General features: G+C 67.4%; 1 protein-coding gene across 4 annotated transcripts; it reads right to left on the bottom strand.

The window, feature by feature from the left end:
* Positions 1 to 177: 177 nt before the first annotated feature.
* RNF157 (ring finger protein 157) lies at positions 178 to 20,043 on the bottom strand. 4 transcript variants are annotated; one of them, XM_066980170.1, is made up of 20 exons: positions 19,832 to 20,042; positions 15,911 to 16,029; positions 11,949 to 12,037; positions 11,286 to 11,432; positions 11,005 to 11,218; positions 10,713 to 10,779; positions 10,572 to 10,615; positions 10,376 to 10,423; positions 10,219 to 10,290; positions 9,515 to 9,674; positions 9,204 to 9,316; positions 8,637 to 8,881; positions 8,439 to 8,547; positions 8,057 to 8,168; positions 7,757 to 7,935; positions 7,550 to 7,615; positions 7,213 to 7,261; positions 5,557 to 5,667; positions 2,606 to 2,646; positions 178 to 1,917 (listed from the first exon to the last, which is right to left on the bottom strand). In XM_066980170.1, the coding sequence occupies exons 1-19, from the start codon at positions 19,917 to 19,919 to the stop codon at positions 2,606 to 2,608; spliced, it is 2,073 nt and encodes a 690-aa protein (XP_066836271.1). In that variant the 5' UTR covers positions 19,920 to 20,042; the 3' UTR covers positions 178 to 1,917. The 4 variants fall into 4 exon arrangements, with proteins under 4 accessions (XP_066836271.1, XP_066836272.1, XP_066836270.1 ...); XM_066980171.1 differs by having other exon boundaries at positions 11,005 to 11,122; positions 19,832 to 19,951; XM_066980169.1 differs by lacking the exon at positions 2,606 to 2,646 and having other exon boundaries at positions 19,832 to 20,043.
* Between the last annotated feature and the right edge of the window lie 1,917 nt (positions 20,044 to 21,960).

Raw genomic sequence — 21,960 nt, 5'->3', positions numbered from 1 at the left:
GGAGGAGGCCGGGAAATTGGGGTCGGAGGGGAGCTGAGGACGTGGGGAAGGACCTTTGAAGCACCTGGGCTGATTGCGGGGTGGTACCGGGGTGGTGGAGAAGGGTTTGCCCCCACCGAGCCCCGAACACCCCGATTGTGCTCGCCTCGCAGCCACAAAGGGATTCTGGATGCTCCGTCGACGTAAGATACCCTTTATTAAACATACTCTTAAAACCCGAAACATGCTCGAAGCAGAGTCGTAAGCAGCAGTCTGGTTTCCTTCCTTCAGCCCCTGACGGGTGGGTGGCTGGAACAGGGGGGCTGCCCCGCGGGGAAAGGGGCTGCCGCCCTCGCCCCGCGCCGCCGGGGCTGGTGCCGGGGGGGGTCCGGGGGACGCAGCTCGGGGACACGCGGCTCGCAGCAGCCCCAGCACCCCGCTGCTCACCTCCTGGCACCCCCCCGGGGCCAGGACCTGCCTGCTGTCCCCCAACCTCCCCGAGCACCGCGGCAGCCCCGTGCCACGGTGCCTGGGGAGCTCTCCTCGTCCCTGCTGGAGCCGGGAGGGATGCAGGGACACCCCGCAGCATCTCCCTCGTTTTCCCCGCGCACACGGGGAGCCGGGCGGCAGGAACGCCCCTAAAGGGCTTTGTTCCCTTTCAGAACCCACCTTTCCGTCCTGAAGTGGCTCTGAAATGCAGTTTCCTCCTGAAAGGAGGAGGGGGGCTTTGCTCTCACATCTGCTTCGGGGGCTCTCGCCCAGCTCGTGCTGCTGAGAAAACCGTGGGGAAGGGGCTCAGCAGCCCCTCCGGGGGGGCAAAGCTCACTGCGTTGGGGTGCTGGTCCCCGAGGAGGCTTTTGATGGATCCTCGTGCTCTTCAGCGTGGAGCCTGGCCTCTGCCAACGGCCTCATGAGGTCCCCGAGGTCTGGGGCTGCATCCCTGCCCCACGGGTCCCTGAGTGCCCGTCCCCCTGAGCAAACCCCACTAACGCTGCCAGCCCAGTGCTGGAGGGATGGGGATGGAGGGGTGGGGATGGAGGGATGGGGGGCAGCTCCCCCACCCTCGTCCAGCCCCTGCTACGAAGTGCGATGGACACACAGAGCAGGACAGGGTGGCAGGGGTGACAATTTTGGCACTTGTTCCAGAGAGAGGGCACAGCCCCGAGCCCCGAGCTCGCAGCGGGGCGGAAGACAGTGAGGTTAAACTGGCGATGCCCCGGGGCGCTGGTGACGGCGGGGACCAGGTCCCCTGCCACCCCCCTCCGTCCCTGGGGACAAGCCACCTTGCGGAGCTCGCATGCTGCCCAGGAGGAGAAAGGGGGTGCAGGGGGCCGGGGAGGGGCAGTGCCATCACCGCCAGTGCACCGGTGGGGACATCCCACGGCATGGCACGGGGACGTGCCAGCAAACCGGGGGGGCCAGCCCCCCACGGAGGTCACCAGCTCGTGCACTGAGGATGCCACTGCTGCCACCTGTCCGCAACCCGTGGGCACCCTCCTGCCATCGTCCCCCTGCGGCCGTGCCCCGGGACCCCCTTTTTGGGGTGACCCTGTCCCGTCCCGCTGTGTGCTGCATGGGGGGCAGGAGGGGGACCCCAGGCTGTCCCAATCGGTGCTGGGGGACAGAAAGGTGCTGACGGGGGGGGCTGCGAGGTGACACAGCTCTCACCACCCCCCCCCACTCTGCGCTCCCAGCTGTGGCCACCCCGTCCTTCCACTGCGGCAGGGGACAGGGAGGGAAATACGAGGTTATCGGCTTTTCTTTCAGAAATAATCAGTTCCCGCTACAGCCCAGGGGTGGAGGTGGCGGTGCCCGGGTCCCTCTGTGCGTGGCGGGGGGGTGCGTGCGCCCCCCGGGCTGAGCCCTGGCACGGGCAGCGCTCCCACGGCCGCCGCCTGCTCCGCGGGAGCCGCACGTTGTTTTTGGCTGCCTCCGGGCCTGGGGGAGAAAAACGGGGGGTTAGGGGCTGTGGGAGGGGGGCTCGGGGCTGAGAACACGACGCTGTACCCGAACACCCCCAGGGGAGCAGGGGCTCGTGAGGGGGGGAGACCTGGGGGGAGCACGGTGCCGCTTGGGGCTGCCAGTTTGGGCAGCTCAGCTGGGAAACCCCAAATCTCCGCTCCTGTGCCAAAATATCAGTTCTGGCAGGGGGTTCCCTTCCAGCACCATCCGGTCACCCGAAACTCGAGGTTTTTACAGGGCTGTCCAGCGATGCAAACTGCTCCGGCCTCAGCCCGCTGGGGCTGGGAGCTCGGCCAGGGGCAGGGCAGGGTGCGGGGTCCCCAGCCCTGGGTGCGGGATGGGGCCAGGGCACTGGGCTCTGCGCCCTCCCCGAGAGGAGGGACAAGTGCTCACAGCCCCAGCCCCGCGTGCTGCGCACCCAGGTCGCGTTCCCCCCCCCCCCCCCCGTGGGAAATGGCTCGGGAGAGGGACAAACATGAAGCGCCGTGCGGCACGGCCAGGTCTCACCAACCCCAACTGAAGGGGGCTGCCTCTGCCCCCGCCGTGCACGGGGAGGGGGCCCAACGCCGACCCCCTGCGGCCCCGCAGGCGCTCAGGGAACCTCACCCAGGACCGCGCGGGGACCGCCAGCAATGCCGGAGCGCGGGCTCTGCAGGTCTCCTACCTATTCGTCAATGTCTATGGGGCAGGAGTCCGGCACCGCGGCTGCGTGGCGGGGAGAGAGCAGAAGGCACGTGGTGAGCCCCGCGGGTTATGGGCAGTATTCGCACGGCGAGGGGCAGCGGCACGGCGGCACACGAGGGACGGGCGCCGGGGCTGCTCCCGTCACGGGAACCGTCGGGGAGAAGGAGCCGCGGGCACCGGGCACGGTCGATATCGCTTGTAATGACCCGGGGAGGGGGGACAGGCAGAGCCTGGGACCCGCTCACCGCCACCCCAAACACCAAGGTCACTCACGGTGGTGTGCTGGGAGGGGATGACCCCCAAACCATGCTCCCCCCGCCGAGGTTCAGCCCCGTGCCCAGGGCAGCTCTGAGCCCCGGGGGCTGCGTGGGGGCACCTCAAGGTGAGGCTGAGGACAAGCGCTGAGGTTTTTTCAGAGGAAGCAACGAAAACCCGCTGTGTGATGTACGGAAGGGGACGGCTGCCACTTCGAGTGGCTTTTCGCAGCAAGCTCAGGCTGGAGTGGGAGGCAGGTTAAGCCTGCGGGTCCCAGAGGGCCTGGGTAATTAAACAGGACCACACGCACGCACGCACGCACGCAGAAATCACATTTAGAGCTCGCTATTGCCTACGTCGCTCCAGCGCCACAGTGCCTTTGCGCAGATCCAGGGTGTCCTGGAAAGGCTCCCGAGGCTCGGGGCGGGACGCGGGGACACGGCCACGCACACACACACACACATCTTCCCTGGGGAGACAGGGATGGGCTCCCCCCGTCCTGCACAGACCGGCTCCCAAAGAGCAGCGAGGCAAAACCCGAGCAGCTCACCCAGCCCACGGCTCAGATAATCCATGGGGTCACACCAGTAAAAGCTCCTGCGGGATTTCAGCTCTTCCCAGGGCAGCGGAGCTGCCTCCACGCACTCCCCACCTCGCTGCTGTTATTTCCAGCACGTGCCTGCCCCCGGCTGCCCTTCCGTCCCCAGCAGAGGCAGTGGCCAGAGGCTGCTCGGCCCCAGGAACCCCCCTGCACACCCCCAGGGCTCCAGGAACTGCCTGAGGATGCGGGTCTGGGTTTTTTCCTTAAGCCCTGTACCCTAAATCCCCACGATGGGGCCTGTCAACTCCTCCCGAACCATTCTCCCACCAGATTTAGATCCGCAGAGATTTCACAGCAGTGCTAGGGACGAACAGACATTTCCACGCTGAAGAACCACGTCCTGCGCCTTCCCTCGTTACAGAGAGGGCAAAAACCCACCCGTGGGTCTAACCACGGCTAAATGTCCCCACGAGAGAAACCAGGGGAGGAATATTAAAAAAAAAACAATAATCCCTGGTCAAGGTGACGTTAAGCATTCAAGGCACGAGGCCCCAAATTAAAAGCCTCCGTTCCTCATGCCTGCCTTGTGGATGCGGTCACATCCGAACCTGTAAGAGCCGGGTGGGAAACTCCGTCCCCAGCTCCCCACTGGGAACTTCCACCTCCTCCAGCCCCCCCGGCACCGGCCCAGCCCCGTGGATCGCAGCCCAGCACCGCCGACACGAATATCAAATCGTGGCTGCTCCAGTGCCGGGCTCCCACTGGGAGCTGCTTGCACCTCTCCGCCCCTTCCAGCGCAGAGCCCCCGCGCCCCTCCAGCCGTGCTCTCCCCCTGCAGGCCAGGCACCCAAAGCCCCCTCCCCAATTTTTCGGAGGGGGGGGGGATGGCAAGCAGCGCAGCCGCCGGGCGCGCGGAGAAGTGCCGGGGGGGGGGCAAAGGATGGCGGCCGCATCCTTCGCTGCCAGCCCATCGCTCGGGCTGCAAAGCTCGCCCCTCTCCCTCATCCTCCCCCTGGCACGACCGAGGGGGACGCAGGCAGGGGTGTCTTCAGCACTGCCCGGGGCACCCAAGGGACACCCAAGGGACACCCAAGGGGCACCCAAGGGGCACCCAAGGGGCACCCAGGCAGCTGCCTGATGCTGGAGGGGGACGGGGCAGCTGGGGCAGGCGCCTGTTCCTCCGCCAGAGCCTCGCCGTGGTTCCCCAGAGCAGAAAACCACCGGGAACAGGGCAGCCGGCAGGCGAAGCTTTCCCAGAGGGGAAGGGGGGAGAAAGGACCCCAGACTGGGGGGGGGTCCGTGTGCTTTCAGCCCCCAGCCTGGCTCTCCAAGCGCCCACCGCAGCTTGTGCAGAATGGGAAAGGCTGGGGGGGGGGGGGGGGATTGCTTTCAGCTTGTCCACAAATGTATTGACGCAGAGCTGAGCGAGAGCTCCGGGCTCGCAGAGGGCTCTTTTTGGCTTTTTTGGCCCCATTTTTGCCCCCCACCCCGGGGCTGATGGAGAGGACGCGGGTCCCCTGCCCTCGCCCCCCCCCGTCACCAATACATTTGTCACCTCTCCGCAGCTCCGGGCAGGGAGGGGGCACAAGCACGGGCTGAGAAAACCGTGTTGGCACAGAGTGAACATGAACTTCCACGTGGACGGAGGGGCCGCGGGACGGGAGAAAGAAGAGGGAAAAAAAAGGATGGAGAGAGGGTGGGGGGAAACAGAAGAGAGGCAGAAGGAGGGGGGGAGAAAAGGTACGAAGGGATGGAGGAGAGGGATGAGCCTTTGGGGCTGTGCTGGAGGACAGCCGGACCTGGAGATCCTCATCTCCCTGGGCCTGGAGGAAGAGGAGGGGGAGGCAGGCAGCTCCCTCCTGCTGTCCCGACGCTGCGGGGCCAAGGCTGGAGCACCTCTGGGTCCCGTCCTGACCCAAAATATCACTAAATACACCGTGGGCTCCGGTTACGCCACACGGCCACTCGTGGGCCACAGCTGGTGGTGGGGCTGGGGATGGAGGGGGATGAGGATGGGAGGTGAGGAAGAGGAAGGGGGGGGTGGGATCCGAAGGGCAGGGGCGATGCGGGGAGGAGTGGAAGCACCCCCCCCCCCCCCCCAGCCCCAAGTTCATGTTCAGCAGGCGGCCACTCACCAGGTAAGCGGGCCTCAGAGCACAGCTTATTGTCCAGCGCTTTCACGTGTGCGATGCCCAAGTCATTGTTATTGTCACACCTCAGACCGAGGAACGCGCCTGTCCTCCGGCCTGGAAGGGAGTTAACGCGGTTAGCCGGGGGCGTGCGGCCGGGGAGGGGGGCGCTGCGGGTTTTCCTCTCCCCACCCCCTTTAAAAACAAAGCGGGTGGGTTAAAAATATCGCTTTTAAACCAGGAAGAGAGCGGAGAGGGCCAAGAGCGGACAATAACGCCTGGGCTGGGCACAGGGGGGGCACGGTCCGAGCCGCTCCTTTCCCTTGTGCCGGGGGGGGGTCCACGGGGGCACCTCCCTCGGGCACCAGCAGCGCGGGTGCGGGGGTGCCGGGAGGAGGCAGCGACCGGCGCGTGGGGCGAAAGAAGCCGTAGCCAAGCTTTGCACGGAGGGTGGAGGGTGTGTTTTTTTTGGGGGGGGTGAGAGGTAACCCCGCTTCTTACAGCGTCACGCGCACGCCGAGAGGCCAGCACCCCGGTGGCGCGCATCCCTTGGATGCGGGAGGGACGTTCCCAACCGCCAGCGGCCCTGCTGGGAACGGGCGTCAGAGCTGGAGGCTTCCCCCAGACACCTCATTTCCCGGTGTTCGACCCAGCAGGCTTGCACCCGAGCTGAGCTCCCCACGAAGGAAGGGCGGCCTCAGCCTCTGGGGGGCCCAGGGGATGCCAGGAACGGCCCCCGCTCGCTCCTCACCACGAGCCGGAGCCTCCCCGCGGGGCTGGGACAACCCTCTGCTCTTTTTGCCGGTGAAAACCCGGCGCTGGGGAGCGGCGCTGAGCCAGGCTCCTGCTCTCCAGCTGGGCTGATTGTCCAGGTTGGACAGGGGGGAGAGGCTCGGGGCCTTTTCATTATTTAGAGACTCGCAAGCAGGGGAGGGGACGCACCGGGGGCCTCCCCACGTCCCGAAAGAAACCCAAGCCGCCTGGCAGCTGGCGGCACGGGGGTGACACCACCTTTCCTCGGCTACCTGAGCGCGTGGCAGGGGGCAGGAGGAGCGCTCAGCGCGCACGTGGCGGCTTGTGAAAGCACGCCGGGGGCGGGGGGAAAAAGAGGAGGAGGAAAACAGCCCGAGGGGAACAGCTTCGCACCCCCTTCCTACGGAAACCAACGTGGGGATGGCGCAGGGAGAGGTTTTCGGAGATGTAGAGAGAGACCTTCTTGGCACTTGGGGGAAAAACAATGAAAAAAAAACCATCGGGAAGCCTCCTTTCCTCTTGGAAATGGCTCCGGCTGCGTCTCGCGGAGGGGCAGCAGGATGCGGCCAGGAGCAGAGCATCGCCCCCGCCTGCGGCACCCGGCCCCCGGGGAGCCCCACTGGGACCCCCCCGTCCACCACCCCGGCAGGGATACAGTCCCCGAGCACCAGTCGTCGCCTGCTGCCTGCCCCGGTGTCCCCACAGCCACCTGGCCGTCCCCGTCCCCCTGCTGTCCAACCCACCCGGGGACAGCCCCGCCGTGACGGACGCGCCCCCAGCCCCGGTGCCACCAAGACCCCCCGCACTCTCCCCGTGGCAGCCGGGAGAGCTGGGGACAGCACGGCATCGGCCACCCGCGGTGACACCAGACCAAAAGCAAAGGGGACAACAGCGACCCGGGCCTTTTACCGTCGTCCTGCGTGGGCGACGCGTCCTCGTCCTCCAGCACGGCGTTGCCCTGCGGCACAGAGAGGCGGCGCTGAGCGGCAGCCACCCCGCGGCACCCGCCCCTGCACGTGTCCAGGTCCCTTCTGGGCAACGTCCCCCGGCCCCGGGGGTGTCGGGAGGTTGAGCCCAGATGCGGCACCTCCGGGCGCTGCGGGGAACGGCCCCACCGCCCCGTGTGTCCCCAGGGAAGCGCCCTCAGCGTGTTGGGGATGCTCAGCCCTCTGTGTGCACCCCGTAACCGGGCACAGCTGGGGTCCCCACGGTGCCGGGAGCGCCGTTTCCCCACGCCACGCGTTACCTCGGCGTCATGCTCCTCGGCCGAGATGCTGACGAAGTTTATATCCAGGGACCCCACAGGCGTCGACTGCAAAAAAAAGGCGAGAAAGAGGGGGAAAAAAAAAAATGAATTAAAAACGCCCATAAAAGCGGGGTGCTGGTGGGTTTGGAGGAGCCCCCTCCCATCCCATCGCAGGCAGCCGGCCGCGGGGGGCTGCCAGCCCCGTACCTCTCCGTCGGAGGCGGTGGCGGCCGCGGGCGAGGGCAGCGTGTCCCCTTCCTCCTCCGTGCCGGGGGCCACGTAGGAGCCGGACATGGAGGAGACGGTGTCGGTGCTGAGCTGCGAGTGCTGGCTCTGCGAGGACGCCATGGACATGACGGACTGGGCCAGGCTGCTGCTGACGGGCTCTGCGGGGAGCACAGCGGCGGGTAATTAACGGCAGGGCTAACGAGGAGGAGCGGGACGTGGGACGAGGACCCGGGAAACCCTCCGAGGCTGTGTGTGGGGGGGGGTCTCCGGCAGCCGCACCTTCTGGAGAGGAGATGGTGGAGGACAGCGGGGTGCCGGTGCACGAGGACTGCTCGATGGCGCCCGACGAGGACAGGGTGAGGTTCTCGCTCTCCGGTGTGACGCCGCACTCCTGGGAGAAGGGAGGGCGAGCTGGAGGGAGACGCCTCCGTGGGGAGGGCGGGATGGGGCGTCTGGGGCAGGGCTGGGGCCTCTCGCCCCTTGGGACAGCACCCGGCGTGGACCCCGATCTTCAGTCTTCATCCAAAGCACGCCCAGGAGGGGAAGTCCCCACCCAGACCCTGTGTTCCCTGAGAGGCTGCTTGGGCCCCCCAAAAACCCCGTGTCCCCCCCCCCCCCAGAACATCCTCACCGGCTCACCGCGGTCACGGCAAGCTCTCACCTCCTCCAGCCGGGCAGGAGATTTCCTCCTGGTGCCCCTCAGCTCCGACTCGGTGCCCGACTTCTCGTCCTCCTCCTCGGGCAGCACGGAGGAGTTCTGCGAGACGGACCTGCGGGGATTTGGGGCGGGGGGATTCGGGGACCTGCACCCCCTCCCCGGGGACCCCCACCCACCGCCGTTTTGGGGGGGGGCACTCACTTGGAGATGCTTTTCTTCAGCTTGAGTCCCGGCGGGGCGCAGTCCGACAGGCGCTCGAGGGGCGAGAGGGCGCGCAGGGGGGGCAGGCGGCCGTCGCTGCCGTAGGGGGGCAGCGGCCCCGTGCCGGGGGGGGCCGCGTCCCCCAGCGCCCGCAGCCGCACCGCGCCCGGCGAGGGCGTCAGCGGCCCGTTGAGGGCCTCCAGCAGCGACACCACCTCGTAGCCCGGGGGGATGTTCTCCGAGGACTGGGGAGGGGGAGACGGGGTGAGGACCCCCCCCCGCCCCGTGCTCCTTCTTTGCCCCCCCCTCCACACCCTTTTGCTCCCAGGGGACGCCTGAAAACCAGGGCTGGGACAAACCCTCCGCACCCGTGAAAGCCCCAAATCTGTCCACCGAAGCAGACGCACGCGGGCAATGCTTTCTCCCAATATTCCCCCCCCCCCCCCCCCCCGATTTCCAGCTCGCGTTTTTGTGCTTCCTGGCTTTACAGACCCCGCAGGGCACGTCCATCCCCAGCCCTTCCCCACCCACCCCCGCGGGGCACCCGAAGCCCTCCCGAGCGCTGACCGAGTGCTCCTCGGAGTCGGAGGTCTGCGAGGCGATGATGGGGTTGAAGCCGGTGGGCGAGAGGGGCCCCAGCTTCTTCCTCATGGCTCGGATTTGAAGCAAGGCTCGGAAAGCTGGAAGAGAGGGGGGAAAAAGGGAAGGAGAAAGGGCGGGCTGGGAACCGGGACGGGAGCACCCCAAAGAAGCCCAAAACCCCATTTTTTTTTTTTAGGAGGGTCACCCCCGCATCACCCAGCCTCGTGCATCACCGAGGCTCTCCCCGGGCCGAGGGACCCCAAAACGGGGGTGGGAGCTGCCGGCCCCCCCCTTACGCAGCCTGCAGATGGGGCAGTTGTTGGCCTGGTAGCGCAGGGTGTCGGCGCACGTGTTGCAGAGGCAGAGGTGGCGGCAGGGCAGGATGAGCGTGTCGCGGACGTCCGAGAGGCAGACGACGCACTCGGCGCTGTTATCGCTCACCTCGTCCTCGGCGACCTGCCCGGAGGAGACACGACGACGGCTGCTCTGCACCCCTGGCAATAGGCAGGGTTGCCCCAAAATATCCCCCCCGCCGAGCGCCCTGAGCTCGCTGCAGGACCCTGCTTCTCCTCCGGGTTTGGCTTCTCTTAAAATGCAGCCCCGGGACCTTGAACCTCCCCTGCTGGGAGCTGGGTCTGGAGGCGGCTGGCCCCACGCGGCGGGACGCAGGAGATGTGGCAGAGCAGCAACAGATCCCACACCCCGAGCCCCACCGCCCCTCCTGAGCCATCGAGACCCAGCCGCCGCCACCCCAGGGCACCACACAAGGCGGGGACGCGGGGACAAGCCTTCGAGGGGACAAGCCTTCAGCTTCCAGCCTCTGGCAGCTCCTCTGTGCCCCTCCGTGCCACCAGGTGCCCCGGCCCCGCACCGCCCCGGGCGGCTCCGTGCCGTGCTGCCACCCCCGTCCCACGGGAGCGACGTGATCGGGGGCTTCGGGAAGCGGAGGGAGACGAGGGCAGGTCCAGGGCGGTTCTGGATGCGCCCATCAGGCGCCTACCTTGGAGTCCTGCGTGTTGTACTTGTTCTCTATGCCGTAGATCTCCTGCAGGAGGTAGCTCACCCCGTCCACCTGCAACGGCGCGGGGAGGACGAGGAGGTGGCACCCCGGGTGCCGCTGCTGTCCCCGGGGACACCAGGGGACGTGGCGCACTCACCACTTGCTTCTGCTTGAGGGGCTTCACGCAGAAGGTGCCGTCGGCGTGCTGGGGAGGGGAAAACAAGGGGGTGAGCGCCGGGGCTGAGCCCTCGAGCCTGGGGACCACCCCAAAACAGCCTCAAGCACCTTCCCGAGCTCCCTCAGCACCCGCTGGGTGCCGGGAGGGGGCAGGAGGGCCCCAGCCCCGCTCTCACCTTCTCGAAGGTGGCCAGCAGCACGTGGCTGTGCCCGGCGTGCTCTGCAAGAAAACAACGAGCCGGGGGGGGGGGGCTCAGGGCACACCGAGCCACGGCGGCACCCCGTGCAGCCAGGAAAATGGGTGTCCCCTCCCTCACCGTCGCCTTCATCCACCACCGCGTGCACCACCATGGGGAACACCTCCCGGTCCAGGTCGAAGCCCAGCTGCGGGGGGGGGACCGGAGGAAAGGCTCGGTCAAGAGGAGCGAGGTTTCGTCTCCCACCCGCTGAGCCGCAGCCCCCCAGACACCCCCGGGTTTGCTCACCCCAAGGGGGGATGAGCTCCCGCGGGTGCACCCAGCCAGCTGGGAGCGTTTCAGGGCCATTCCCCAGCCGGTTTCAGACCTCGGGGGTCCCGCACCCGACCCTGTCCCGTCTGATGCCGCTCACCTCCTCCTCGGTCCACTCAGAGGGGTCGACGGTGTGGGAGGGCACGCAGAACTGCTGGCACACACCCCGCTTGTAGCGCACTGTCTCCGACTGCAGGCTGCTGTCCCTGGGGACGTAGCTGTCCCTCGGGCAGAGGGCAGGGTCAGTAGGGGAGCAGGAGGAGCCGGTGCTCTGCTTCCCTAGGGGACGCGTCTCGGGGCCGGGGCAAAAAGTCCTAAAAAGGGCTAAAATAATTCCACGGGGGGGGGGGGGGACACACAACGCCAGGCTGGGCTCCTCACCTTGCCACCCCGTTGTGAAACTCCTCGCTCGCCTGGTAGTAGATGGTTATGGCCACGCGGGCGTCCGTGTCGAAGGTGAACTCCACGTTGTAGTGCACCTTGGCTTTGCTCACTTCTTCCCCCGGGGTCTTCACCTCCTCCGAACACCTGGGGGGGGCACGGAGGGTGCGGGCACCCCGTGGGGACGGCTCAGGGACCCCGCAGGGACGGCTCCCCCGGCTGTTGGGGTGCCACGGGGCGTGCCACCGAGGTCACCACCCCGTTTGTGTCCCCTCCTCACCGACGGCCCCAAAAGGCTCTCAGGGCCTGACCCCCTCCATCAGGGGAAACTGAGGCACGCCAGGAGCGCGCAGCCCGCCCGAGATCCAGGCAGCTTCCAGCCCTAATCCCAAACCCCCCCCCCCGCTCAGCCGCAATCCCCGGCCTCCCTCCGATAAAGCCTTTTTGGGGGAAGAAAAAGCAAAAACCACTTCAAAGGCAGCGCTGAGCTCCGCTTAATCCCCTCGCCCCGAGAGGCGCGGGCTGGCGCGGGAAGCTCGCCCGTGCTGGGACTTGGGGAGGGGGCACCCGCACGGGGCCGGCTCCGTCCCCCTGCGGACAGCGGGGACGGGGTGGTGGGACGGGAGCACCCCCCCCTCGCGGGGAGCACCCCCCCGGACTCACCTGACGAGGCGCAGGGTGTCCTTGCGGATGTTGATCAGGCTCCTGAGGGTCTTGACGGGTTCCTGGGGAGGTGGAGCAGCGTAAGGGAACTAGGACGAGAGAGACACCGATGAGAGCGGGCGTAGGCTCCCCTGTCCCACCGCAATGGCAGGGCCCCCCAAAACCCTGACGGGAGCCCCCCCAGAAGCCCCCCAGGCCGGGGCAGTGCCGTGGGGACACCCAAATCCCCTCCCAGGCTGGGCAAAGCCGCGCTGAAGGGAACCTCTCCCCTACAGCCACCTCCCCAAAAGCCCCCCCCACACCGGCCTCCTAAATGCTCCCACTCCCTGGGGGCCGATCAGTTCTTTCTTTAAGGACCCTACCCTGGGGGCTCCTTTCCTTAAGGCCCCCACCGCAACAGGACAGAGCCAGCCCCCAGCACCCCCCAGCCACGCTCCCCGACCCCAAAACGAGCTCTGCATCCACCCCAGGTAGCAGGCGGCGTGACAACGGGGACATCACGCTGCTGGGGACAGTTTATGGGGTCTGGCACGCAGAGAGGGGGTGTCTCAAGGACAAAGGGGAAGCGGGGTCGAGGTGCCCGAGCCCCCCCCCGCCATAGATCCCACGGCGCCGCGGGCGGCTGCTGCTGTATTTTTAGACCGCTGCTGCAGCACGGAGCTGGGGGAGGAGGCTGGGCAGGGGGAGCACGGAGCCAGCTCGGTGCCCGGCGGCAAAGGAACGGCCACAAATCCCCCGGTTTTGACCCCAAGGTGGATGGGGTTCGGGCTGTGGGGTCCCCATCAGCCCCGGTGCAGCAGGGGCAGCCGATGGGGACGGCAGCGTCGCTGCGAGGGGGAGAGCAGAGGTGCGCCACCCTCCAAGGTGACCTTGTCCCTCCCGTGTCACCTGCAGCCACCACGGGGGCTGCGGGGCTTGTAGAGGAGGGGGGACACCGCGGCAGACCGAGGGCATCAGGAGGGACCCAGGGGGACACCTCCCCCCAGTTTCTGCCCCTCCTTCGGGGGTCCCCGAGGCGTGCTGAGCCCCAGGGCGCGCTCAGCCTCCCCGGGGGACGATGGAAACGTGATGGAGAGACAGAGCCAGGGGGCAGCTCATGCTGGGATTAACGCCCGGCTCGGTGGCGAGCTGTCACCGTCCCAAGGGGACATCAGGCTGCCGGGCGGCCAGCGGGTGCCAAGGGGACAGCAGGCACCGGCAAAAATCGAAGGGTTTGGGGCTGAGCTGGTGCTTGGGGAGCGGGACCCGTCACCAAAGGGAGCTGCTCGGGTCCCTTCGCCCCTCCCGGTGCCCGTCCACCACGTCCCTGGCGTCCTCGCGTGGGAAAGCCACGGTCACCTTCCCCCGGCCGTGGGGCTCGGTGGGGCAGGGGACGGGCAGGGGACGGGCAGGGGACGGTTCCAGCACCCACACGTGGGTTGAACCTGGGCTGGAGCCGCTCAGCCCGCAGGTGGTGGTGGCAGGGGGCCCTTTGAAGATTAATCCACGGCACCTGGAAATTGTCACCTTTTCCTTGGGGACGGAGAGAAGGGCTGCTGAGTCATTAAGCCGTGCTAACGAGCTCTGCCAGGAGCCTCGGGCACCCACAGAGTGCCCGGTGCGGCTGGGAGGGAGCAAGCACCCGCGAGCCGAGCACAACCCGCAGCCACAACCCACGCCACGGGACGACCCATCCTCACTACTCTAATTAACGAAGCAATCCAATCAGCTCACTCATTTACACCTCACCATGCCCTAAACACCCCACGGACCCCAAAAGCCACCCGTCACCCATGGGTGCAGGACCCCTCCACGTGCAACGACCCCGGTGCAGCAGCCGCAGCAGCCAGCAGCGTGCCATGGGGCACAGCTCCCCCCACGGCCCCCGGGGGGCCCTTTTGGGCCCCCCCAGGAATTTGGGGTCGGGGCAGGCAGCAGCAGTGGGGCTGGGTGGAATGGGGAAGTGCCGGGGGTAAATTTCTTGCTGCAGGAACCGTTCGGTTGCCACCGTTGGGCTCTCTCGCGCCCAGCTGCGGGCCCTTTTCTGGTGCCTTTTTTTTTTTTTTTTTTAATGAAATTTTGCAAGCCAGATTTGCACAATCACAAAGGGGCCATTTAGAGGACTTCTTTCCGTCCCCTTGACTTAAATCAAGCCGAACAACAACAGCGAACAATCCTCGCTCCGACCACTATCCCTCTGGGAACGCCGTGTGTGCGCCTGCAGCGATGTTTGGTCCTGGCCAGCTCCTCACGAGGCCAAAAAACCCCCAAATATCCCCGGGGTTTGTCCACGAGCAGGCCCGGGCTGGTTTCTGTGGCTCTGAGGAGCCCCCAGGCCCTTCCCCACCCGCTGCATGGCTGCAGAAGCACCCTGCACCGAGGACACCGGGGAGGAGCGGGCAGGGTCCCGCGGGCAGGATGCGGCCACCCCCGGCCAAACCTCTGCGCCTGCCCAGCCCCGTCACCGCCCTGCAGCTGATATTTAACAGCTCACCCCGAGCCGCTCGGCTTAGAGAGGATTTAGGGCAGCATTTCCCAGACATCAACCCCCCAGCTCTATGGGGACATCCGAAGGAACCCAAAATAAATCTCCCGGCGAAAAGCACCGGCGGCCTCTGACATTTCCAGCCCCGCCACGTCTCTGTAACAGCAGCCCGAAACAAAACAACAGCCACGGAGCATCAGAAAAGGGCTGGGGGCAGCACCAGGGATGCTTAAATGGGGCCTGGACACAGCATCGGGCCGGAACCAATGCGGGTCCTCCAGCCCCAGCCCTCAGATTCCCGCTGTGACCCCAAAATCCCCGAAGCTCAGCCGCTCAGCGCCCCCGGTAATTAAGCCCGAGCGATGCAATTCGGTTTGCAACGCCGTGTTAATTCCTTCTGCTGCTTCCAAGCTGGTCGTCTGCCTCCCCTGCTGCTCCCGGCGGGCTGCTGGCAGGGTTTGTGCCCCCAGAAGCGCACGGGGGCAGCTGGGAGGCTTTCACTGGCGTCAAGGGGATTTCTCAAGGGAGAGGAGGTGAATGCTGGCCTCTGGTTTCGGGGAAAGCAGGCGGGATGGAGAGAAACGTTCGGAAGCTGAGCTGTCCGGGGCGGGCACGCTCATCTTGATCCACCAGAAAAGCTTGGGTGCCTTCTAATTCCTCACCTCGAGGCTTTTTACTGCCTGACCCCACCCAGAAACGAAACCCCACTGCCAGGACGGTCCTGGTGCCACTTCCTTGCTTTCTAAATGCATCGGGAGCAAACCCCAGCCCCAGGAGCGGGCGCACAGGGACCGTCCCCAGGGAACTGCGGCAGCCGGGCTTCCCCCTGGCTGGCACCCAGCACCCTGCTCGCACACGCACAAGAAGCAAACTGGCCCCAAATCCCTTTCGTCTGGGTAGAAATCCATTTAATAAAAATAACACCGGATTCGGAGAAGCTAGAAAAGGGGCAGAACAGCTCCTGCTCCAACCCCGCAGCTGCCTTTGCCCTTCAGCTGCACGCGAAGCAGCAGGAGCAGAACCGCCCGCGTCCCCCGGGGCAGAGCTCGGGCTCGGCTCGGCCACGGCTCGCGGCTGCGTGGTGAGAGGCGGCAGGAGAAAGCTCTCCAAGAGGGAGAGGGAAAGGAGCCGCGATAAACCAGCCCCTCGCCCCTCACCGTCTCCAAACCACGCGTGCCAGCAGCCCGTGCGCACCCCGGCCAGGCAGGGCGGGTAGGAAAACGCACACGGGCGCGACGGGGGTGATGCTCGTGCCTTAGGGTGGCACCCGAGGGGAGATGTCACCCACCACGCTGCCCTGGGGCGCGCCTACAGAGCCGGTGAGCACGGGGGGGCAGCCCAGGAGGGGACACGGACCAGTCCCCTGCGGGGGGTGGCAAGCGGCCAACCTCTGTATCAGGCAGCAGAGAATCCACTCGGCCCGCCCCGGTGCGCTCGGCCGGCTCTGCCCTCGCGAGCAGACGGACACACGGACACGCGCAATCCCCCCGGTGCCTACCAGGACGGGCCGGTTCCCCAGGAAGTTGAGGTCGCTGTTCTCGCCGAAGAGGTAACCCTCGGGGTGCGTGGAGTCGAACTTCTCCCCTCCCATGATGAAGTGGTTGGCGAAGTAGCTCCCTGGGGAGGAAGGACGGACGGACAGACTGAGCGGAGGGGGCACCACGGGGGGGCCGCTGCCGGCGGGGCCAGCGGGTGGCTCGGGGTGGCTTTGTCCCCAGGGCGGCTTCATCCCCAGGGTGGCTTTGTCCCCAAGGCCACCTCGCCCAAAGCCTTTCGGACTGGGGCTCGCGGGACGTGAACGTGCAGGGGTGAAGGAGCGACCCTTTTGGTAGCCCTTCTCCCACCCGTTTTGCCCTTTCCCCTGCAGCCGCCTCCACGCAGGAGCCGGGAGAGCCCCGGGGAGCAGGGGACGAGGCAGCCTCGTGGCGCAGACCTGCTCCCACGGCCCCATCGCTCGTCACGGGTAAGGAGCCGCTGCCGGCTCTGATTTATCGCCCGGAGCAGCCGCGCAGGCAGAGCCGAGATGGAAATCGGCTGGTGCAGGGGCACGGCCCCGTCGCAGCGCCCGGGAGGCGTCTGCTTGGTCCAGCAGGATTTAATCCGAGTGGATTCACCCTGAGCTTTAGCCACGGCCCCTGAAAAAAAACACCTACGGCCCCTGATTGCTTCCCACACGGCTACACAAACATCCCCAGCTCCTCTAGGGAAATCCTCCAGGAGGAAAATGTTCGGGGTCTGCAGCTCCAAGTGGCCGGGCTTTGGGCACTGGAGGCAGAGGCTGCAGCTGGCTCCCAGCCGACGCAGCTCCTGCTCGGGCCTTAACATCCCACGGAAAACCCCAAAACGAAGCCCAAAGCCTGGCGAGGCGCAGGGAGAACAGACCCAGGCTCATCCCAAGGCTGCGGCGCCCCGGTGAGAAGCCGCCCGTCGGTTCTTGCCGCCCGCCGCTTTCTGCCCCCGTTTCCACGGCCGTAATGCCCAGGCGGCTCCCCAGGGAAGGACGCGGCCGGGTGGAAAAGCCCAGGAGCAAAGCAGCACAGCCAAGGGGGACTGCAGTTATCCCGAGCTTTTCCTGACGTGGACTTTGCACAAAAGGAAGAGATGGAAAAAAAAAAAAATGTTTAAACCCACAGGAGAGCTCCCAGGCACCGGGGAGAAGCCAAAAAATGGAGCCCAGGCTCTGCGCGACGACCCCGGCCGTGGCTTGCTGGCACAGACCATCACCCAGCCTCCCCGCCGGAGGCTGCGAGCACCCTTGGGTGCTGCAGGTCCCCGTGGCACGGCCCAGGACCCTCAGCTCCCCCTTTGTGTGTCCTGGCGGGGCCGGGGGCTCCTGGCTGCGCTCGGCTGCGCCTTCGCCCTCCCGCGGGACTCGCCGCCGCGCAGAGAGCTGCATCAATCGTACACGGGCTGAGCGCTGCAGCCGGCAGCAAGGGAGGTTAGAGGCAGGAGATTAAAAAAATGATGGTGTTGGCTTCGGCAGGACGCTGCCAGCCCCGCCGGGTGACCGTGGGCACGGCCGGGCCCCACCGAGGGGCAGACAGGGAAGCACCAGTGCTCTTATTACGGGCTAATTGTAATTAACTCCTCACCCGAGAGCTGCCCCGGGGGGAGGAGAGCCCGACAAGGACGGTCACAGCGCCCGGGGACAGCCGGGCCTTAACGAGAGCTTCGCCTTCAGAGCCCAGAGAGCACGAGCCGAAGGGACGGAGCGGCTGCTTCAAAGGGCGAACAAAACCCAACTGCTGCTGCACGTTCCCAGCAAACAAACCCCACGCGGCCGCCAGCACCTCGCTGCAGGACGTCCCCAGGCACCAGCTGACGCCATCGGCCCCTTTTCTCCACGAGCACCTCCCTGCACAGCACCCGGGGAAGATAAGGGGGTCCCCCAGGACCTGCGGGGACCCCACGGACACAGACCTTGGTGCCCGCAGCCCTGAGCCAGCGCTGTCCTCGGGGGGCTGAGCCCTGCGGCTCTCTCCAACACCAGGGCCCAGCTTTTAGCACGGCCACAGAGCCCCCTTCTCCAAAGCGGCCAAAACGGTGCTGCTTTGCTGGGTCTCAGCCCGCCCGGGTGCTGACGGCAGGGTGCTGTGCCTTGGGAGCCCCCCGGCCCCGCCGCGCACCCACCCCGGCGGCAGCGGGGAGCTGGCGCGCTGCGGGCTGTTGAATTGAACGCTTCGGAGAGGGAGAAAAAGCCAAGCCCTGGCCGAGGAGCTGCTGCGTCAGCCCTCGCCCCGCAGCCCCAGGAGCCCTCGGGGTGTCCCCAGGACTTGGGGTGTCCCCACTTGGCCGCCCCCCTTTGCTCCTGTCCCCACGCTTGCGTGGCCCCAGCCTCAGCCAGGGACTGGGGCTGAAATAAGGATCCTGCCCCCATCCGGGGACCCCGCAGCCGGCCCCACAGCCCCTGGGGCGGAGACCCCCAGGACGAGGAGATGCTCCATGGGGACAAGAGGTGGCTGCAGCGGCCCCCCCGAGCAAGCCACGGCCGCGTCTGCAGAGGGGGCAATGTCCCACGGCCCCGTGCCCCAGGGGGGCATTTCCAGGCTCGATGCGGGCGAGGTGCTGCTGCTGTGCGGGATCCGGCCCCACTGCCTCCTCCTCTTCCTCCCGCTCAGCCGCCGAAGGCAAATCCCTCTGGGATTAGAGGCAGAGCAGCCGTAATCTCCCGGGGCCACCAGCCCGCGCTCGGCGCAGCTGGCCGCGTCCCTCCCTGCCACCCGGGCACCTCCCGCCCCTCTCGGTGGGGATGCAGCCCCGAGGAGGGGTCCCAGCTCCGCTGGATGAGCCCCGAAAGCCCCCAGTTCCCCCCAAAATCAGGGGGTCAGCCCCAGCCTGACCTCTGCCAGCTGAGAGGACCCCGGGAGCCCCCCAGCCGGGCACAGTCCCTACCCCAGGGCAGGGGCAGCGCTCCCCCGGCACCCAAGACACCCCCCCTAAAAACAGAAATAAAACCAAAACGAGGTGAGCGCGGCTTTTCGGGACGAGGAGAGGCTCTGGGCCGGCTGCAATTCTTCCCAACGAGGTCTTTATTCATAACGAGCAAGTAATTTGTCCCGGCGCTAACGACCCAAGCGCTTACCTTATCCTATTAACCCCCAAAATAGTCACCTATTAATAACAGCCGGTGCCGCAAGGATGCTGTGGCGATCCCCGGGCACGCGCGGGCACCGGCCACGGATATTTATTCGCCTTTTTTTGTGCCGCTTCGATGCGGGAACCCCCCCCCAGGACCCAGCTCCGTTACCTCTTGGCGTGTGACCCCCCCCTCCCAGGATATCCCCGCGCCCCCCCCCCAGCCACCAGCTCAGCCCAGCGCCGTGGCACGGAGGCGAGGGCCCCGATTTTCCAAGGTCACGCACAAGGTTTGAGGCAGGGCCGGATTCGGAAAGGGAGAGACATCGCCACCGGGGATGGGGACAGGAGCCTGGGGGGGGGGGGGGGGTGACAGCAGAGGTTGGGGTGCTGCTGGGGGGCAGAGCACGGGGGGGAAGGAGGGGTCCCCTGCGATCCCTCCCACCCCAAGCATCCTCCCGGGAATTTAAAGCCGGCTTTGCCCGAGCGGCTCGCAGCGTTCAGCAGCCCCCAGGTGCGAATAAAAAGGGGATTAAAGTACCAAAAACTCGGCCAAGTTTCGCAGCTGGTAAAGGGACCCCCGGAGACGGGGCACCCCCGGGGGTCACCCCGGCCCCAGCCCGGCCCCGCGGCACCCAGCACCGCACCCCAAGTTTTGGGGTCCCCCCCCCCGAGGGGTGCGGGTGGGCGTTGGGGTGGGCGCAGGAGCATCCCCGACCCCACCGAGCCCTCGGAGCGGGCCGGGGCTTTTTGGGGACACCTTCCCCTGCCGGAACAAGGCGATGCCTCGTGTCCCCGTCCCCCCCCCCCTGCGGGATGGGGGTGCCCCCCCCTAAGCGCTTACCGGATTTCGGGGGGTACCTATAGACGGAGTTAGCGGGGACGTCCACCTCCTCCACCCCCGCGTTCTGCCGGCTGCTCAGCGCCCCCATGGCCGGGCCGGGGGGGGGCTGCAGAGGGGCACCCACCCGCCCGGCACCGGCACCGGCACCGGGGCTGGCAGCGGCGGCGCCCCCCCCGCAGCATCCCCCGCGCTGCGCCGCGCCCGGCACCGCCCCCGCGCTAGCGCCGGGGCTGCGCCAATGCGGGGCCGGCCCGGGTCGCCCCGCCCGCCTGGCACGGCTCGGCTCGGCACGGGGATGCCGCAGGGCGAGGCGCTGCCCCCGGTGCCAGCCGCCTGCCATCCCCCCCCCCCCCCCCCCCAAGTTGCCCCCCGGCTGTCCCCGGTGCTGGCACCTGCCCCCAGCAGCCCCCGCCTGGCACCCCCGGTGTCACCCAGCTGCTCCCCGTGCCACGCGCTGGTCCCACCTGCCTGCCCCAGCACCACTCTCCTGGCCCCCCATCACCCACCCCAGGGACCCCCCCGCCCCCAGCAGCCCGCCCACCCCCCCCCTCCCACCCAGCCGGGGTGACCCCAGCAGCCCCCCCCCCCCCCCGGGACCCCCAGCGCAGGGCTGGGGCCACCCTGACCCACCCCTGCCTTCCCCCCGGGGTGTCCCCTGGCAGGAGCCGAGCCCCCCCCTTGCACCCAGAGGCCACCAGGCGCAGGAGCCGGAGCCGCCGTTGGGGTGTCCCCGAGCACCCCAGCGGGTTTCCCCCACCCTTGGGTGCCCAGTGCGGAGCTGCCGGGGGGGCACTGGGCGCCCTGGGGGCTTCCCTTCGGAAGGACAGGCGCTCGCACGCACACACGGGCGGCGGATGAATCCTGCGGGTTAGCCGAGCGTCGCCTGATTTTGATGCGAGCCGATAAGGCGCACGCCATAAATACCAACCCGGAGATGTGCAGCCAGGCAGATCAGCGCCCCGACGGCCTCAGCTCCTCGGTGGTGCTGAGCGAGGGCCGTCCCCACGGCTCCCTGCGGTGTGCCCCCCCCATACCGGCACGTACACATCCACCCCCCCGTTCCTCGCCCACGTTTGCTCTCCTTTTTTCCAGCACAAAGCCCCGGCACGGCGGGCACGGGGAGGGTGGCAGGGCCGTGCTGGCGGGCACGGGGTGCTGCCGGGGGGTCTGCAGCGGGATGGGTACAGCCTGGTGCTGGTGCTGAGACCCTCGCACCAGGAATCGCGGCCCCAGATCCCACACGCACCCAGGATCAAGCAGGGAACGTTTGCACAAGAGAAGCCGAGGCTGGATCCAGCCTCTCCCGAGACCTGGGAAAAATGGGTCAGGTCCTGGCTCGGATTGCCCAAAGCAAAGCAGCCCCCAAACCTCGACGGCCCCACGCTTGGGCACCAGCCGAGAGCCCAGGGGAGGCCTCGGGGCCGCATCCAGCCCCGGTCCCGGCTCCGGAGCCGTCGCGTTCCGGCAGCAGCGGCCGGCAGCCCGCGGGGCTCCGGTGCAGATGATAACTCCGAGTTGTCCCCGTGCGGAGCCAGAAAGCAGCCGGCGTTACGGGCAGGGCCGCTGCGTGCACGCACGGCTCGGCTGGCTGTTGGTTTTTTTTTTTCCAGCCGTGCGTTACTGCAGCAGAGGGTTTTGTAGGACGGTGCCGCAGCGGAGCGAGGGAGCGCGGGCAGGAGCAGGGACAGCACAGCTCGGGGGCGTTTCGCCTCCCTCCCGTGTTTGCCAGATCCCTCCCGGACCCCGGCACACGAAAAGCTGGGACAGACCCCAAAAGGGTCGGTGCCGTGCAGGAAGAGGGAAGGGGAAGCTGAAAAAGCAGTGTTTAACCCCAAAACGCACCTGCTGCTGGGCGGGACGTGGGGGCAAAGCATCCCTGCTGCGCGGTCGGGGGAGCTGGCGTGTGGGCAGGGGAAGGGGAAGGGGAAGGGGAAGGGGACCCTGCTCCTGCCTACGAGCTGCAGTGCTCGAGGTGGCTGCTGGCCTGCGGGGGGGGGACAGAGCTGGGCTGTCGGGACCAGGCCTGCGGTGAGCGGACACCAAGGGGTGATGCAGGGAAGGGGCTGGCTGTGCCCTGACCCCACAGCGCTTCCCGGGGGAGGCAGGGCACGTCCCCGCGTGCAGGGAGG

Source organism: Anser cygnoides, chromosome 19 (genome assembly GCF_040182565.1).
Source record: "Anser cygnoides isolate HZ-2024a breed goose chromosome 19, Taihu_goose_T2T_genome, whole genome shotgun sequence".
NCBI lineage: Eukaryota > Metazoa > Chordata > Aves > Anseriformes > Anatidae > Anser > Anser cygnoides.
The sequence above is the reverse complement of the archived record's forward strand: the minus strand, read 5'-3'. Positions and strand labels throughout refer to the sequence as shown.